The 19,469-nt window shown below is 45.5% G+C and overlaps 1 protein-coding gene and 1 long non-coding RNA gene across 2 annotated transcripts in view; both read right to left on the reverse strand.

Annotated features, from left to right (window-relative positions):
• The window catches only part of LOC310769252, a 105,474-nt gene that overhangs the window by 62,789 nt on the left and 23,216 nt on the right, over positions 1-19,469 (reverse strand). The gene's annotated exons all lie outside the window — the stretch shown is intronic.
• Positions 4,414-18,794, reverse strand: LOC310769112 (uncharacterized protein). Its single transcript, XM_083628224.1, has 5 exons — positions 18,501-18,794; positions 15,765-15,836; positions 7,338-7,418; positions 5,170-5,574; positions 4,414-5,019 (listed from the first exon to the last, which is right to left on the reverse strand). The coding sequence occupies exons 1-4, from the start codon at positions 18,607-18,609 to the stop codon at positions 5,459-5,461; spliced, it is 378 nt and encodes a 125-aa protein (XP_083484350.1). The 5' UTR covers positions 18,610-18,794; the 3' UTR covers positions 4,414-5,019; positions 5,170-5,458.

Genomic DNA, 19,469 nt, shown 5'->3' on the forward strand with positions numbered 1-19,469 from the left:
CCCCGAGCCAGCCCGGCCTTAAAGGGGCCGGGCGCGCCGAAGTGCGGACGCCAGGGGATCGATACGCATTAAGCTCGGGACGCTTTCTAATGTCCCGCGCCGCCTAATATAATTAATATACCCATTCTGGGTTCCTTTTTTTCCCTGCAAATGCACGGTTTTTTGTTGTTTTGTTGTTGTTTACTGTATTTGCAGCATAGTTGTCAACGTTTCCCTTTTTTAAAAAAGGGAAATTCCCTTATTCCGAATAGGATTCCTCGCAAGAAAAGGGAAAAGTTGACAGCTATGATCTGCAGTGCAATCCTACGCGTAAATTACTCTAAAGTAAGTCCCCATTGGATTCAATGGGGTTCCCTGTCAGCAATAAGTGGGGGCGGATCCATCGCACGTGACCCATTATTATTATTTCTTATTTATTAAATTTACATACCAGCCTTCATCCGAAAAACACAAGGCAGTTTGCAAAGAATCCTGGTAACTGTGGTTCTCCGCTCACAGAGCTATAATTTTCAGCATTCTTAACAAATTACAGTCCTCGGGGATTCTTTGGAGGGAAAGTCATGTGCTTTACATGTGCTGCCCTGATTCCTCTGAGCCAAAATCCAGGGCACACTGCACATTAAAAATATATACAGTTACAATTGCAAAAAATAAGTGAACAAGATCCCCACTAGCAGCTGCTAAAGTTTTTTTTTCTTTTTGTGCACAGCCAGACTTGGAAGAAATGCGTAGGGATGGCTGGATCTGTTGGTTTTCGTTCTCTTGGTTTCTCACCTTTGCAATCTTAAATTCTTTTTTTATTAATTTGTTTTAAATTTTTTATTGTTAAAATAATTCAACATTAATACACATACAAACATACAAACATACATTTCATACAACATACCTACAACATACCTACACTCAATCCCACAGATAATTCTCATCACCATCCACCACCCCTCACCCTTTGTGTTAGACTTCCAATCTTAAATTCAGTTATACGCATTTCTGCAGCAATTCATGTTTTTCTTAAAATCGTCTCCAGCATTTTAGTCTGCAATTTTGCCTAATGCGCATGTTTTGTCTAATGTAAATTAGTGCCTGAAAATGACTATGCAGAACAGGTGTCATGCAATCTTTGCACCAAACACAGGTACCACTTTCAGTTTACGAACCGTCTTCAAGGGCAGCCCCACGTAGAGCACACTGCAGTAATTTAACCTGGACATAATCACTGCCATCTTTTGATAGGGCCGCAGCTGCTGAACCAGCCTAAGCTGGCGAAAAGCAACAGATGTCAACATTGTCTTCACAGACAGTGCCCAGCCTGGGATCATTCCTAGACTGTGTACCTGGTCCTTCAGAAGGGGCGTGATCCCATCCAGGATGTGGCCTAAACTTTTATCCTGATTAGTAGATTTCCTGAGCTATAGCAATTCCATTTTATTGGGATTAAGTCCCCCTGCAACACACAGCCAAGGAAGGAGAATTAGCCTCTGACTGTTCCCTAAAAGATGAATTAGTGATCCAAAAACAGATTGCCCACATTTTTATCAAATCTCTCTCTCTTCCTCAACTTTTAAAAGATGCTTCCTCAGAATTCTAGGCTCTAGAGCAGGATGTTGCAGGATCCCCAAGTCCCTTCAGCTCCGGCTGTCATGCAGTGGCGTAGCGTGGGGGGTGCAGGGGGGGCCGGCCGCACCGGGCGCAACATCTGGGGGGCGTGCTCGCACTCGCAGCTCTCTGCCCCCTGCTAAATTCCACGGGTTAGGGGGCGCAAATTACTTGCCTTGCCCCGGGTGCTGACAACCCACGCTACGCCACTGCTGTCATGACCAATATGTTGGGATGATGAGGGTTGTAGCCTGTGAACATCCAGAGGTTTCCATGTCCCCCACGCCTGAGTTTGACGTTTACCGTATTTTTCGCTCTATAGGACGCACTTTTCAAAAATTAAGGGGAAATGTGTGTGCGTCGTATAGAGCGAATACAGGCTGCGCGGCTAAGCGCAAAGCCAGAACAGGGAGATGGAGCGCTGCGGAGCGCTCCGTCTCACTGTTCTAGCTTGGGGATGGCTGCGCAAAGCCTCCGCAGGGCAGCGGGGTGCCTTCACCCCGCTGCCCTGCGGAGGCTACAAAGGCTGTCCCCGAAGCCTCAAGCCTTTGGAGCGCAGCGGGAGGTCCCGCTGCGCTCCAAAGGCTTCAGGGATCTTTGAGGCTGGCGGTGGGGGAAAGCAGCGCTTCCCCCCACTGCCAGCCCCACAAGCTTGGGGGGGCAGCGGCAAGGCTGCACACAGCCTTTGCCCTGTTCCCCGACCTGCTCTTTGGGGCGAAAGGAACCTGAAGGTCCCGCTGCGCTCCAAAGGCTTCAGGGATCTTTGAGGCTGATGGTGGGGAAAAGCAGCGCTTCCCCCCACCGCCAGCCCCACAAGCTCGGGGGGCAGCAGCAAGGCTGTGCGCAACCTTGCCACTGCTCCCCGACCTGGTCTCTGAGGCTGGAGGTGGGGGAAAGCAGTGCTTCCCCCTGATAGCCCCAAAGAGCAAGTCGAAAGGAACCTGAAGCTTTTGGAGCCCAGCGGGAACTCCCGCCACACTCCAGAGGCTTCGGGTTGCCTTCACTGAAGCCTGGAGAGCGAGAGGGGTCAGTGCGCACAGACCCCTTTCGCTCTCCAGGCTTCCAAGGTAGCCGCCTGAAGCCTCTGGAGCGCAGCGGGAACTCCTGCTGCACTTCGGAGGCTTTGGGTGAATGCACCTTGAACGCACTTTGTTTTAGAGGGGGAGAACAAGAATTTTTTTTTCTTTTTTTTTCTTTTTTTCTTTAAATGATATTTTATTCAAATTTCAAAAAAAGATTACAAAAATAATAGGATAATAATAATTATTATTATATTATCTTATGAAAAAAAAAATTTTTTCTCCCCCTCCTATGGTCCGGTGCGTCCTATAGAGCGAAAAATACGGTACCTCTTTTTGCCCACCATTCTGTTAATCAACCAACAAAATCACCTAAAGCTTGCAGCTCGTTTTACGACTTCACAATTTCCTGTGGTTAAGTCACATGGTCGTGGTTTGCAAACCTAAGTTGTAACCTTTGCTTTTTTTGTGGGCCGAGGACAACTTTTAATCATTTGTGAGCTGTCCTTAACGCAAAATGCTTTGCTGCCAGATTTTATCATGTTGCCCCTCGGATGACACACGTCTGCCACGCAGCACGGAAGGGAAGCCTTTCTGGGTCAGAGTAAAAGGTCTGCATACTGGTTTGCCGGGAATCACAAGTACGTAGAGAGAGGTGCTGTGCTCAGACCCCGCTTCGGGGCTTCTTGCCAGCCACTGGCACCAACTCCAGAGGGCCCTGGGGGCATGAGCACCCACAATTTTTTTGCTACAGGACTCTGTTTTTGTGCCTCCACATGCACACACGCACACAAACACACAGCAAAGACTCTTGTTTCCAAAAGGGACAGGAGCTGGGTGGTCTGATCTTTCTGCCACTTTAAATTGCTCTCCAAGATGTGGAGGCAGTTCCAGATTTACGTATAAGCTAAACAAGCTATAGCTTAGGGCCCCACTCTCTTGGGGGCCCCCAAAAAAATTAAAGGAAAAAAACAACTGGATGTACATTTCCAAAATATAAGATAAAAAACATCATAAAACCTACATACAGCAACAGTGTTTTGTGTTGTGTAGGCTCCTATGTGTAAGTTATGGGCCCCGCCTGCTAGCCTGCTTCCTAAAATATCACTGGTTTGCTCATTTCTATATATAGGGTGCCTACATTCTGCATGGATTGGTTGCATGGCAACATGTGCAAATGGCTTTAGATACCTATTAGGTCCATAAATTACCTTATAGCATGTATTCAACACAAAAAAACAGCAACAATTTGTTGTTGACAAAGGACAGCTGGATATATAAAAGGGCCCAATTACCTTCAGTAGCTGAGGGCCTCATCAAACCTAAATAAGGCCCTGTGTGGAGGAGAGGAAAACGGGAAAACCAGGACATTCTGGGATCAAATCAGAAACTGGGACGGCTTCTGTAATTCACAAACCCGTCCCTGGGGAATCAGGATACTTGGACGGTATGGTAGTGGCTGGTGTGTTGGATTAGGACCTGCGAGACCAGGGTTCAATCCCCTTCTTGTCTATGAAGCTCCCTGGGTAAATGTAGGCCAGTCGCTGCCTCTCAGCCTCACCTACCTCGCAGGACCGTTGTAGGGAAACCAGTGGCGTAGCGTGGGGGGTGCAGGGGGGGCCGGCCGCACCGGGCACAACATCTGGGGTTAGGGCAAATCCACGGGTTAGGGGGCGCAAATCCACGGGTTAGGGGGCGCAAATCCATGGGTTAGGGGGCGCAAATTACTAGCCTTGCCCCGGGTGCTGACAACCCACGCTACGCCACTGAGGGAAACGAACAAAGTAAAAACAGCCAGTACCGAAGAAGGATTTGTTTTATGGTTAACACAAAGAATTAAGCTGTGTGCTTGTCGGGGCAGAGAAAGCTACAAGGGTATTTCATATTTCAAATATACATTCTTAAAAAAACCAGAAGCATTTTTACTTGGTATTATAGGTCAGGACATTAATAGAGAAGATGTCAAACTGTTCTTATATGCAACAACAGCGGCAAGAGTATTGTTAGCCCAGAAATGGAAGCAAGAAGAAATTCCGACGAAAGAAGAATGGCAGACGAAATTAATGGACTATGCAGAGTTGGACAAAATGACAGGAAGGAATCGAAACCTGCGGGACCAGAGATTTACAGAAGATTGGAAGAAGTATATGAATTATTTGAAGAGCAACTGTAATCAACAAATTACGCTAGTAGGACTACAAGACGTTTTGTAAGGAGAAATATACGAAGCGTTTCAGAGTAGAAAAAGATAGAGATATTGGTTATGAGTTCGAAATGTAATAGAAGAAGAAGAAGAGTTTGGATTTGATATCCCGCCATTCACTCCCTTTAAGGAGTCTCAAAGCGGCTAACGTTCTCCTTTCCCTTCCTCCCCCACAAGAAACACTCTGTGAGGTGAGTGGGGCTGAGACAGTGGTGTAGCGTGGGTTGTCAGCACCCGGGGCAAGGCAAGTAATTTGCGCCCCTAACCCGTGGATTTGCACCCCCTAACCCTAACCCCCAGATGTTGCGCCCGGTGCGGCCGGCCCCCCCTGCACACCCCACGCTACGCCACTGGGCTGAGAGCCTTCAAAGAAGTGTGACTAGCCCAAGGCCACCCAGCAACTGCATGTGGAGGAGCAGAGACGTGAACCCGGTTCACCAGATTACAAGTCCACCGCTCTTAACCACTACACCACACTGGGAAAATAAGAAATGCACACTAAGAGATTAGATTGGAAAATTTTCAGACAGGACTGATGGAAGTAAAAAAAAATTGAATAAGATGTAAAAGTATGTTTAATTACTGTTGATAATGATATGTTAAAAAACTAATAAAAATTTACGTAAAAAAAGAGAGAAAGCTACAAGGGTATGGCCACCCGCATCATGTGGCACTTATTCACAAAAGCCTGGCACCGATGTCTTCTCTGGTGCAAATGCCGTTTGGCCAGGCCACGGTGGTGGCGATGGAGCTGTTCTGCAAAAAAAGAAGAAGGGGGGGCAGTTTATATCTTCCCTTCTGATGCTCTTCCTAAGTGATCAAGCATCTGCTTTGCATAATTCAGCTGCTCAGTTCAACATCTGGCATCTCCAAGGAGGATTGGGAATGGCCTGTCTCTGGAAACCTGGAGAGCTGTAGTTTTTGGACTACAGTTCCCATCTTCCCTGACCACTGGTCCTGCTAGCTAGGGATGATGGGAGTTGTAGTCCCCCCAAAAACAGCTGGAGACCCAATTTTGAGAAACACTGAGCTAGATAGACCAGTGGTCAGTATAAGGCACATTCCTATGTTCCTGCCCCTTTTACACAGGTTACCCCACTTCAACTGCTATGCGCTCTGTGTGGGGCTTCCCTTGCATTTGATCTAGACACTGCAGCTAGCGCAGAATGCTGCTGAGACCCTGGGTTGATCCAAACTTCCTCTTGTCCCACTGCTTTCCTCCGGGGGGGAAACCACTCTTTAGTGCTCAACGGGAGCAAATGGCAATTTGGGTTTTCTCCAAATTGACGTTTGCTCCGATCTAGCTGTAAAGAGCAGGTTTTCCCTGGATCAAGGGGGAAACCATTCAGACACTTGTCTTATAGGCAAGTGGAAGTGTGTATGAGGCACCCCCCTCCCCCCGCATAAAAAACCTCTGCTCAGAGATCTGAATTGCTGAATTGCTACTGGGACAAAATCAAGGTGTTACTATTAGTATATTAATCCCTTAACAATTTGGGAGCAGTTGACTTGCGAGATCACCTGACCTGATGCAGTGCTGTAGTTAGGGGAGGGGGCCAGCTGGTCCCCCCCATGAAGCCTCCAGAGGGGCACCCTCGAGGCTCCCAGCCTCTGTGTGTGTGTGTGTGTGTGTGTGTGTGTGTGTGTGTGTGTTTACACAAATGCGCTTGGGGTCAGTGTGCCAAACTGGGTCTTTGACCCAGGTGAAATAAAGCCTAGTTTCGCCCCTGCCCAATGTATGCTCTCAGTCGCTTTGATCTGTAGAACAAACACTTTTTACAGGTGTGATATAAAGCTCATTCACAACAAGGTCGCTCCCAGCCCTGGATTGAACCTGGGACCTTCTGCATTCAAAGCAGATGCTCTAACTTGGAGCTACAACCCTTCCCCAATGGTTAGGCATGGCTGATTTAAGCTTAAAGGCAAAAGGACCCCTGACCATTAGGTCCAGTCATGACCGACTCTGGGGTTGCGGCGCTCATCTCGCTTTATCGGCCAAGGGAGCCGGCGTACAGCTTCCGGGTCATGTGGCCAGCATGACTAAGCCGCTTCTGGCGAACCAGAGCAGCGCACGGAAACGGCGTTTACCTTCCCGCGAGAGCGGTATCTATTTATCTACTTGCACTTTGACGTGCTTTTGAACTGCTAGGTTGGCAGGAGCAGGGACCAAGCAACGGGAGCTCACCCCGTCACGGGGATTCGAACCGCCAACCTTCTGATCGGCAAGTCCTAGACTCTGTGGTTTAACCCACAGCGCCACCCACATCCCAATTTAAGCTTACAGGGCCACAAATAGGAGATACAAACACAAACCATACAGAGTTGAAACTGATCTGGTTAGGGGACCCAGGTGTTGACTACGACTCTCTCCTTCCCATCAATGAGACTCTAGTTGCATAGGATACACAATAAATTATCTCTCCTCCCCTTTAAAGTCTTTTTTTTGGGGGGGAGGGAGGATAAATGTTTCCCATTCATCTTATCTCCACCACCAGCCCTGTCTAAAGGTATTTTGTTACCTGGCAGAGACAAACCGGTAAGGATGCCATCGCAAGGACACAGCCGTCCATGTTTCTTTGGATTCCGGGGCCCACGCAGGTCTAAAACAACATAAGCCAACAAAGGATGAGTAATTAGGTAAGGTAACTGGCAGCGGGAAGAGGCAAATGCAAGATTTGGGATGGAGGAGTGATTTTATGGTCCTCCCCACCCCTCATAAGCAGAAAGGGTTAGGGCACGCAAGCAGAATATCGCAGAGTGCTCCTAACCCTAGAACTTGTGGACATCCAAAGAAACTGTATGCACATTGTTAAACTGTAGATCTTCTTGCCACAGGATGCAATCATAGCCACCAACTTAAAAGGTAAAGGTAAAGGGACCCCTGACAATTAAGTCCAGTCCTAAACGACTCTGGGGTTGCAGTGCTCATCTTGCTTTACAGGCCGAGGGAGTAAGCGTTCGTCCACTTCCACAGACAGTTTTTTCGGGTCATAATAATAATAATTTATTATTTGTACCCCACCTATCTGTTTTTTTTTTTAAATACATATTTATTAAGGTTTTACAAAACAAAGAATTTCATCATTTCAAAATGCATCATTTCCATACATAAAGCTCAAAAAAAACAAAAATATATGACAGAAAATAAAAAAGAGAAAAAGGAAAATAGAAAAGCAGAGAAAGAAAAAACACTCTTTCTTAAATTTATAAAGTTCCATACCCCTCTGTCTTGACCTCCTCACATCCCCCTTTTTTGTGTTCCACTTTACTCCAATCAAATTCAGCGAATTCAAAACCTTGTTTCAGCCGTACTTAATGTTATATTCTAATTATTATGTCCCCATTTTCCATTTTTTTTTTTAATCCGTACCTCATCTTATAAAATATGACATAATATTGTTCTGTTCAAAACCCCTTATCCTTTTTTTCTTAGATTCTTCTTTTCACATGCCTTTGACCAAAGTCACACAAACCCTGTTACTTTTACTTCCCACATCCTATTGACACTCAAAGATTTTGCAGTATTTTTGTAGATAGTCCTTAAACTTTTTCCAGTCCTGTTCCATCGATTCTTCTCCCTGGTCACGGATTCTGCCAGTCATTTCAGCCATCTCCATGTAGTCTATCACTTGCGTCTGCCATTCCTCCACGGTGGGTAGATCCTGTGTCTTCCAAAATTTAGCTAAAAGTATTCTTGCTGCTGTTGTTGCATACATAAAGAGTGTTCTATCTTTCTTTGGCACCCATTGGCCAACTATGCCCAGGAGAAAGGCCTCTGGTTTCTTGGGGAAAGTACTTTTAAATACTTTCTTAAGTTCATTATATATCATTTCCCAGTAAGCCTTAACTCTTGGGCAAGTCCACCAGAGGTGAAAGAATGTTCCCTCAGCTTCTTTACATTTCCAACATTTATTGTCAGGCAGGTGATAAATTTTAGCAAGCTTGACTGGGGTCATGTACCACCTGTAAATCATTTTCATAATGTTCTCCTTTAAGGCAATACATGCCGTAAATTTCATACCGGTGGTCCACAACTGTTCCCAATCAGCAAACATAATATTATGACCTAGATCCTGCGCCCATTTGATCATTGCTGATTTGACCGTTTCATCCTGCGTATTCCATTTCAACAGCAAGTTATACATCTTTGACAAAATCTTAGTTTTTGGTTCTAACAATTCTGTTTCCAATTTCGATTTATCCACCTGGAAGCCAATTTTTCTATCCAAATTATAGGCCTCTCTTATTTGGTAATAATGAAGCCAATCTCGCACTTTGTCTTTTAATTTTTCAAAACTCTGTAGTTTCAGTCTGTCACCTTCTTGTTCCAAAATTTCCCAATATTTTGGCCATTTAGCCTCCATATTGAGCTTTTTCTGAGCCTTAGCTTCCATAGGTGACAACCACCTTGGGGTTTTACTTTCCAGCAAGTCTTTATATCTTATCCAGACATTAAACAAAGATTTCCTGACAATATGGTTTTTGAATGCCTTATGAGCTTTAACCTTGTCGTACCAAAGATATGCATGCCACCCAAAAACATTATTAAAACCTTCCAAATCCAAAACGTCTGTATTCTCAAGAAGCAGCCAGTCTTTCAGCCAGCAGAATGCCGCTGATTCATAGTACAATTTAAGATCTGGCAGGGCAAATCCACCTCTTTCCTTTGCATCAGTTAAAATTTTAAACTTAATTCTAGGTTTCTTGCCCTGCCAGACAAATCTAGAGATGTCTCTCTGCCACTTCTTGAAACAGTCCATCTTGTCCAAAATTTGCAAGGATTGAAATAAAAATAACATTTTAGGCAATACATTCATTTTTATAGCTGCAATTCGACCCAGCAAGGAAAGCTTCAAGTTAGACCAGATTTCTAAATCTTTTTTAACTTCTGCCCAACATTTCTCATAGTTCTCTTTAAATAAATTCAGATTTTTCGCCGTCATATTAATCCCTAGGTATTTCACTTTCTTAACCACCATTAAACCTGTTTCATTCTGAAACCTATCCTTTTCCATTGGAGTTAAATTCTTCTCTAATACTTTAGTTTTTACCCTGTTTAATCTAAATCCCGCCACATGACCAAATTCTTTAATCAATTCCAAAGCTCTTTTCATACTGGATTCCGGCTCCTGTAAAGTTAAAACCAAATCATCTGCAAAGGCTTTCAATTTATATTGTTTGGCTCCGACCTGAATACCTTTTACAAATCGGTCCCCCCTTATCATGTTTAGCAGCACCTCCAGGACCGAGATAAATAATAATGGAGAGATAGGGCAGCCCTGACGTGTTCCTTTTTCTATCCTAAAATCTTCAGTCACCACATTGTTTACAATCAATTTCGCTTTTTGTTCTGAATATATTGCTCCTATACCATTTTCGAACCCCTGACCCACTCCCATCCCTTTCAAATTTTTCTTCATAAAACTCCAAGAGATGTTATCAAAGGCTTTCTCCGCATCAATAAAAACTAAAACAGCTTTCGTGTTGATATTCCTTTGCAACAGCTCCAGAATGTCAATTATGTTCCTTGTATTGTCAGACAAGTGTCTGCCTGGGAGAAAGCCTGCCTGGTCCTTATGTATTACTTCCATTAATACTTTTTTAAGTCTGCTAGCTAAAATGTCTGCAAAGATTTTGTAATCCACATTCAAAAGGGAGATGGGACGGTAGTTCTTTAGTTGTGTCTTTTCAGCTTCTGTCTTGGGTATCAATGTGATGTATGCTTCTTTCCACGATTCAGGCGCCTTTTTCCCTTCCAAAATCTCATTGCACACCTCCTTTAATGGTTGAGTTAAAAGATCTTTCAAAGTTCTGTAATATTTGGAGGTTAGTCCGTCCGGTCCTGGAGATTTGCCCAGTTGCATATTCTGAATGGCACCTTCAATTTCTTGTTCTGTGATTTGCTGGTTCAATATTAATTTATTTTCTAAAGATATTTTTTGTAATCCATTGGTTCTTAAAAATTGGTCTATCTCAGTTTCTTTCTGCGGCCCTTGCGTGTAGAGTTGTTTAAAATATCTCTGAAAGCACCTTCTAATCTCCTCCGGGTTCTGTATGTTTTTTCCATTGATCTCAAGATTTGTGATCGTATTTAACTTCTGTCTTTTTTTCAGTTGCCACGCCAATAATTTCCCGCATTTGTTAGCTGACTCAAAAGTCTTTTGTCTCATTTGTTTAATTTTCCATTCTATTTCTTCATTAATCAATTTCATATATTGCACCTGATATAACTTAATCTCTCTTAAAATCTCTTTTGAGTTTGGTTTAACTCTTAGCTTCTTCTCCCCCTGTTTTATTTTTTCCAAAATTTTCGTTTTCTTCTCATTTTGAGATCTCTTTTTTATTGCATTCTGTTGAATCAGGAACCCTCTCATGACCGCTTTGCTTGCGTCCCAAACCGTTCTTTTTTCAACCGTAGTTCTCATGTTAATTTCAAAATAGTCTTTCAGAGTCTTTTGGGCCTTCCTTACAATATCTTGGTTTCTTAGTAAGGTGTCATTCATCCTCCATCTGAAGGAGCCGATAGGTGTTAATTTCATTTCCATCTTTACCGCATTATGGTCGGAGCAGGTTTTTGGGCAGATTTCCACCTTTTTTATTTTAGGTGCCAGGCCTCTAGTTGTCCAAATTTGGTCGATCCTTGTCCATGTCATTTTGGCTTCAGAAAAGAATGTTCCCTCTCTACCTAGGGGATTTTTGGTCCTCCAGATATCAATTAAGTCCATATTGTCAGTCAGTTCAAAAAAAGTTTTTGGTAGTCTGCCCTCTTTCGTTATGGTCTGACTTTGTGCTTTATCCATATTCGTAGACACCACTCCATTCATATCTCCCATCATGATAATATTATTGTAGTCAATAAAGTCCATCAACGTCTCATGCAATTTCTTGTAAAACTCTGATTTCCCCTCATTTGGTGCATAAACTCCTAAAATCAGGAATTTCTCTCCTTGTGTTTGGATTTCTATTGCCAATATTCTTCCTTGTTCATCTTTAAAAAGAAGCTTTGGTGATAGGCTTTCTTTTGCATAAATTGCCACACCTCTCTTTTTAACCTTGTCTGATGAGATAAATTCTTGGCCTAATTTTTTATTAATTAACACCTTTCTGTGCAGCCTAATCACATGTGTTTCCTGCAAGCAAATTATGTCCAATTGTTCCTTTTTTAATAGATGAAAAACCTTCTTCCTCTTTTCCGGGGAGTTTAGACCATTGGTATTCCAGCTTAGTAGTTGCAGAGACATGTTGAGATGGTGTTATTTTCCTCCTGTTGCTCCCAGAAGTGGCGTGTCTTTAGGATCTTTCAATTCCCCAGGTGCCGGTATTAGACTTGATGATCCCGATCCTGGATCGCTTGGCTCTTCAATCCCTTTCTGAAGGTCTTCTCCGTAGTCATTCAAAAATTTGTCTTTATCTTCCACCGATTTGATTTTAACTTTTTTCCCTCTGAAGGTAAATGAAATCCCTTGGGGGAATTCCCATCTGAAGATAATCCTGTTGCTTCTCAAAAGTTGCACCAGATCACCGTAATTCACTCTGAGCTCCAACAAATGCTTAGGAATATCCTTATAAATTTCCAACCTTGATTCTTGGATCTCTAATGGCGTCTTGAAGTGCGCACTCAGGATTTTGTCTCTTTCCTCCCTCGTTCTGAGGGAGATTAGACAGTCTCTCGACTTAATCTTCCTCCCTCCCTTTCCCAATCTGAATGCGCTCACAATTTTAAAGTCCTTTTCTTCTTCCAAAGGCCAAAATTGTGTAAATTCCTTCGTAAGGTACTCAGTTAGATTTTCATTATCAATTTCCGGTACAGATCTGATCCTTAAATTGTTTTCCTTATTTTTCAGTTCAATCATAGACAGCAGTGCCTGGTGTTCTCCTATCTGTTTGCGCATAGGTTTGATTTCTCCCTAAACTTCTTCAACTTTCTGCTTTGCCTCTTCAGCAATTTTACGGTTTGCAGTAGTGTCTTCCACCAGCTTTCCAATAGTTTGTGCATTTAAATTTACTTGTTGAGTCAGGTTATTAATGCTTGCGGTGTTTTGGTCTATCTTATCTGACTGATCAGAAACTTGTTTACTTAAACCTTCCAACTTTTCAAATATTTTATTCAACACTGAAGTAAAGTCCCCACCTGAGGCCATTCCTTCCGGCCTAGGTTGTTCTATATCTTCCACTTGTGCCACAGGAATTGTGGGGACAGAGGATCTGCGCAGCTGAGAAGTTAAAGTAGTTTGCAATGTTTTGGCTTTAGCTGATCTTGTCCTTCCGCTCATAACCCTTCTTATCTATGCGTCAAGGTCGGTCTCACAGTCTGTCTTTCTCATGAAAATCCCCAAATCAACAGATGGAAAATTCCCCCAGTAGGTTGCCAAACCAAATTATTCCACTAGAGGGATACTGTGGTAAAGAAAGCTCAGAAATGACGCAGTTCATAACAGTTAAAAGTTCCCTCTAGACGTTAAACAATGTCCAAATTGTAAAAGACCTTCAGGCTCCTCTTAAGTTCCTTTGAATTCCACAGAGTTACTCTTTAGCAAAGATGGGTTGTCTCAGCAAAGTGCGAGATATAAAGTAACAGTTCCAAAGTAGCCTTCAAATTCCAAACCCTGGCAGCTCAGTAGCCAGGGATTCAATGTTCTACAGTCCCGAAGTTCAAAGAAATCGGCTGGAAAAAGCTGATTTTTCACCCCTCCGCCCCTCAATAAAATTGAGAGGGGGTCTTCAAAGCTTGATGTGAGAGTTTGCAACTTATTTATCCCAAAGTCTGGGGCTTGGGTTTTTAAAGAGTCTTTGCTTTGTTCTTAAAACAAAACCCGGGAGACGGACTTCCTGGTTGCGTCTCCCGCTTGTGTGCCAAATTCTTAAATTTATCTTCGTAAATCAAATAAAGTCCTCCACTTACGGGTTGAAGTTTATGGCCGAATAGTCCCAGGAAAAGGGTCAGCGCTCACCGGCAGCAGCTTAGCGGCATCACTCCGCAAAAAGAGCGATCGACTCACAACGCCGCGCCACCCCCGACACGATCCGGAGCTCCTTACGGGGTCCCTTCACGTCGCGGAGGAGCGCTACAGGCGCCCGCCGAGTCCCACGACCACAGGCTATCCCCACCTGTGGGTTTCTAGCAGGGGTCTCCGCTTTGCCGTAGCGGACGACCCGTTTCTGCGGAGCTTCCCCTTCACAAGTGGAAGGGGACCGCCATTACCGTTCGCGCCGCCCCCGGAAGTGTACCCCACCTATCTGGCTGGGTTTCCCCAGCCACTCTGGGCAGCTTCAAACATTATATTAAAATACAAAAACCTATTAAACATTAAAAGCTTCCCTGAACAGAGCTGCCTTCAGATGTCTTCTAAAAGTGTGGTAGCTGTTTTTCTCTTTGACATCTGGTGGGAGGGCGTTCCACAGGGTGGGCGCCACTACCGAGAAGGCCCTCTGCCTGGTTCCCTGTAACTTGGCTTCTCGCAGTGAGGGAACCGCCAGAAGGCACTCAGCACTGGACCTCAGTGTCCAGGCGGAATAATGGGGGTGGAGATGCTCCTTCAGGTATACAGGACCAAGGCCGTTTAGGGTCATGTGGCCAGCATGACTAAGCTGCTTCCGGCGAAACCAGAGCAGTGCACGGAAACGCCATTTACCTTCCCGCTGGAGCGGTACCTATTTATCTACTTGCACTGTGTGCTTTCGAACTGCTAGGTTGGCAGGAGCTGGGACCGAGCAACGGGAGCTCACCCCGTCACGGGGATTCGAACCGCCAACCTTCCGATCGGCAAGCCCAAGCAGCACAGTGGTTTAACCCACAGCACCACCTGCGTCCCTGAGCCACCAACTTAGATGGCTTTAAAGGAGGGCTGGACAAATTCAGGGAGAGGGCAGACAATGGCTACTGGTCCTCGTGGCTCGGCTCTGCTTCCACAGTTCTGAATACGAGTTGCCGGAAACCGCGAGAGGGGAGGGTGGTCTTGTGCTTGGGTCCCGACTGAGGGTTTCACATAGGCCTCAGGGCATGAGAAGAAGGATGTTGGACTGAATAGGCTATTGGCTCTTCTTAGGCTCCTAGGTTAGGAGTGTTGACTGCAGAGATGTCTCATGAAAGTGAGCCAAACCATGTGCAATTCCTCCTCCACTGCCCCATCCTCTTCCAATTCTCCATTGTGGGAGTGAGCCAGGGGTGGTTCTCCAGATGTTCTTCAATTCCCATCAGCTCCAGCCAGCATAGCCAATGGTCGGGGATGATAGGAGCTGGAGGGCCATAAATGACATCTGGAGGGCCATAGATTAGTCACACAGTTTCCCCTATTCTCCATAGATGAGGTTCCACTGTTATGTTCTGAGTTAATCCATAGGAGACCATGCTGAGCCTCACTCACTAATGACGACAAAACCCCCAGTATAATTCACCGGCTCTTCACACAGACATTTCCTTCACCTCTCCAGCAGGAATTCCCTGCTTTAATTACTGCATCGGTTTGCTTCGTTACACATTTTAACTACGGATGCTCACATTTTAATTTTTAATGGGATTGTCTGTGCATTTTAATTATGGGTGCTTTATATTTAAATGCTTGCGTAATTGGTTGGTTTTTTTAATAAGACCTCTTCGAAGCCTAATTTGGCGTTAGGCGGCATCTTGCTGCATTATTAACCGTCAACATTAATTGTTCTTAATTAACGAATGATGACCATCATCCATCTCCATTTTTTCACACTGGGAAATTTCAGAGTCCGATTACAGTGGGGGAGACTCGGGTTTGGTTTGTGGAGCTCTCAAACCAAGCGACGAGCCTGAGTGATTTCTGCAAGAGGTTACAGGTCAGATCTTTTTTGAATGCCACACCTCGGCAACAATCAGGCCAGACCAGCTGTTGCAGAGGAAACCGAAAGCGGAACTTGGGGTAGAGAGTTTCCATATTCTCAACTGTCAGGGTTGGTGGTGCAAGAAAGAGACTCACCGGAACAACTGCAGGGTTGGTGGCCCTCCTGGGCTGGCTCTCCCCCCTTGTGGCCTGAACGGAATCTTCTACCTGGCAGAGAAAAGGGGAAACATGGTCAGTTGGGTAAACTCTGTTGTAAACAAAAATCTGCCCTTTTTCCCTTATCCAAGAGCCCATATAGAGTCCTTACATAGGTTCCCTATTGGTAGGAGAAAATAACAGAGGCCAACCAGAGAATATTGAGAAGCAAAGCAGCTAGTAAGCTTGATCTTTATTGATCTGTTGCAACAGGGTGCTCCCCTCACCCGCAGGAGAGGAGGAGGAACCCAGAACAGTGGTGTGCAAGGCCTTATAAAGACTTTTGAAATTGCCACCCTGTAGATCAAGACCACCCCCAGAAACATCATACATACATCACAGAAGGGGTGTAACCTAAGACCACCCCTCAGATACATCACACCTACATCACAGAAAAGGAGGTCTAAAACAGAAATTTGAATGTTGTTTTTTCTCCTGTCATTATTTATCTCCTGTCTGGCAGGTTACTTGATTGGATTGCCTGGGGAGCCTGGCCAGTCTTTTGTAATGATAAATACTTAGTTCCTGGGCCATGTCACAGGCTCACACCCTATTCATATCTTAAATGTGCCCTTAAGACAGGATTTGTGAGGAAAGAGACAATGGGGAGGTTTCCCACTTTGACCTTGCAGAGAAAACATTTGCTCAGTTTAGGAATCAAAATGGTTCCAGGTCGGTCTTCCTGTGCTGATCTATGTACGTGCTTGGTTGGTACGCTTATGAACATTACCATATATCTAAGACCTCAAAATTCCTATCACAACTCCGAACAGCAAGACAGCTACTCTGAGAACAAGGGCGGGTTGTTTATACGGAGCAACAAGTTAGATTTTGAGACACAGAAGGATAAGTTTCCGCCTGCTCCTCCCCACTGTGCCCTCTGCAAAGCCACTCTGGAGAATCATGGCCCTATCCTGAATGATGCTGGAGGAAAGAAGATGGGGGATTTTTTGCTGCCATGAACTTCCTTGCGTCCCAAGACCTAATAATAATAATAATAATAATAATAATAATAATAATAATAATAATATTTTATTTATTTATACCCCGCCCTCCCCAGCCAAGGCCAGGATCAGGGCGGCTAACAACCAATAATAAAAACGAGTTGAATGAATACAACTTAAGAACAAGATTAAAATACAACATTAAAACAATTAAGATATTCTGAGTGACTCTTCCCTCTCGCAGCAGTCTCTGCCCGCTCCTGTTGCATTCTTCATTGAGAAGGAGCCCACCACCCTCTGGAAAGGTTTTGAGAGGGGCGCAGGTGTCTGGAGAGGGGAGAAGAATCATAGAATCGGAAAGGGTTCCAGGGGTCATCTAGTCCAACCCTCTGCAATGCAGGAATCTCAACTAAAGCATCCACGACAGATGGCCATCCAAGGATGGTCCTGGGGGAGAAGGGAACGGGAAACTTGTTTCTTATCTTTCCACCTCATATATCATGGGTGGGGTGGCTTGGTGGCCTAATGCGGCCCCCAGACATCTCTGTCCGGCCCCCGGGATTCTCCTTGACCATTACATTTCGCCAGACCATGCCCCTTACCGGTCCTGCTCAGTGCCTTCCTTAACTATTTTTTCCTAGCTGGTATGTGCCTTTCAGTGAGTGTGGTGTAATAGTTGGAATGTCAGACTAGGATCTGGGTTCGAATCCGAATTCGCCCATGAAGTGGAAACTCCCATGAAGTGATTCTCTATGGAGACCCCTAGAGTGGGGAAGGCTAGTTTATTCTAACAGCGTTTCTCTAGAGTCTCACGCAGCGGCAAACCTCAAGCCCTCCCAATCCAGGACCACCCTGAGCTGGGCAAGGGATTAAGCCTGGCACCTTTGGCTGGCAAAGCAGGATGTTCTGTGCCATGCTGACCCCTTTCCATAAGAACCAAGAAGCGACCTCTCTAGACAATGGAATGACTCTTCTTTTCTTATCTCTGCGGCCGCAATCTCCTTTGTGACGCAGCTGAATGCACGTGTGTACTCCATCCATTTCCGTCCCTCCATGCGGCCCGGGGCACTGGCAATCCATGCTACACCACTGGGACCTGCAGCATCAGGCCAATGGCCCACCTAGTCCAGCATCCTGTTCCCAGATGCCTGTGGGAATCCGACAAGCAGGAGCCAAACACAAAAATACTCTCCCCCTGCTGCGCCTCCCAGCAACTGGCGTTCAGGAGCATTACTACAGAGGCAGATTTACAGCAGCACAAACGCTGCCATCACACCGGGCGAGCAGCCAAGGAAGGTGCCTTCTCCAAGCCCAGTAAGGGCTCCTGCCTCCTTTCCAAAGGCAGGCAAGCAAAGCCCTTACCGGGCTTGAGGAAAGAGGTAAGAGGGCTCTAGGACCTTGCCAGAACCTCATGCCTCCTTCTCAAAGCCTGGCTTAAGCCGGTGCCACAGAGGGCTGGAGGGAGGGCATCAAATAGCCTCGCACAGGGCGGCCTATTACCAGGATCCGCCCCTGCATTACTGCCTCCAGCCGTGGAGACAAGAGCACAGCCATCATGGCTAGTAGCCACCAGCAGACTTCTCCACAAATCTGTCCAATCCTTTTCCGAAGCCATCCAAATCGGTGGCTGTCGCTGTGTCCTGTGGCAGCAGGTTCCGCAGTTCCCCCACCAAAGGGGGAAGAATCGATGTAGCGATTCCTCCACCTCCCAGTTTCCATCCTCCCCTCTCACCTTTATCCTTGGCCATGCAGCAAAGGATGCTGAGCGACAGGAGCAGGAGAGTCAAAGCTAGGAATCGGCCCATGGCAAAGAGCGGCGTCCGTGAAAGTCTGCAAGGCATAAATTTGTAGCGACGAGGGAATCTCTCCGCTTGCGCCGCTTTTTGAGTCAACTCCCTTTGTGCTTGATGTCATTTACGGGAAGAGTTGGGGAAGAAAGGGATTATTTCGGGGCAGGCCCTGGATCACTGGAGCAGAAACGCTCTCCTGTAACACATTTGTTTATTTGGAGAGAGCAGCTTTCAAAAGCTCCTGGAAGTTTCGAGATGCATATTTTGTGAAGAGGGAAATCTCCCCTCAACCTGTATACACATACAGCTTTTGTACCTGGCAGTTGGCAAATAGCGCGGCTTGCCAAATTCAGATCAGAGCGACAGACACAAATAAAAAAGAGTAGATCATATTACTTCCCGGACTTTTGGGCTTCGAGTTTCAGCTCGGGGAATTTTTCAAACGAAAGCAAAGCTATCAGAGGATAAAAATACAAAAGAAGAGGGGAGGGTACCTTTCTCCCCTCCCCCCCAGTCCAAGGCCGACCCCCACCCTCACCTGGGGCCAAGAGGTGGGGCCAAAAGGAAAAGTGGACAGGGCAAGAAATGTGAGTCTTTGCTTTGTACAATGGACTATACTTCAGGAACGAAGAGGTTTCCAAGCATACACCCCCCCCATTCCACCGAAGCAGGCAAGAGGCATTCAAGGACATATTCCAGGCAGGCAAAAAGCACTTGAGGCGGATGCCCTGCGGCAAGTCCCAAGTACAGATGGGGGAGCCATTCAATTCAGTCTGCATTGAAAGGCCAAGTTACCTAATTTGCACTTTCAGTACACAAAGAGGAGCTCAGCCATCCTTCGAAATTCAAGGATGGGGCTGTAGTTTAAGAGTGGATTGGCTGGTTTGACATGATTGATAGAAACCAATTGC

This window comes from Podarcis filfolensis (genome assembly GCF_964270895.1).
Source record: "Podarcis filfolensis genome assembly, chromosome: 8".
Taxonomy (NCBI): domain Eukaryota; kingdom Metazoa; phylum Chordata; class Lepidosauria; order Squamata; family Lacertidae; genus Podarcis; species Podarcis filfolensis.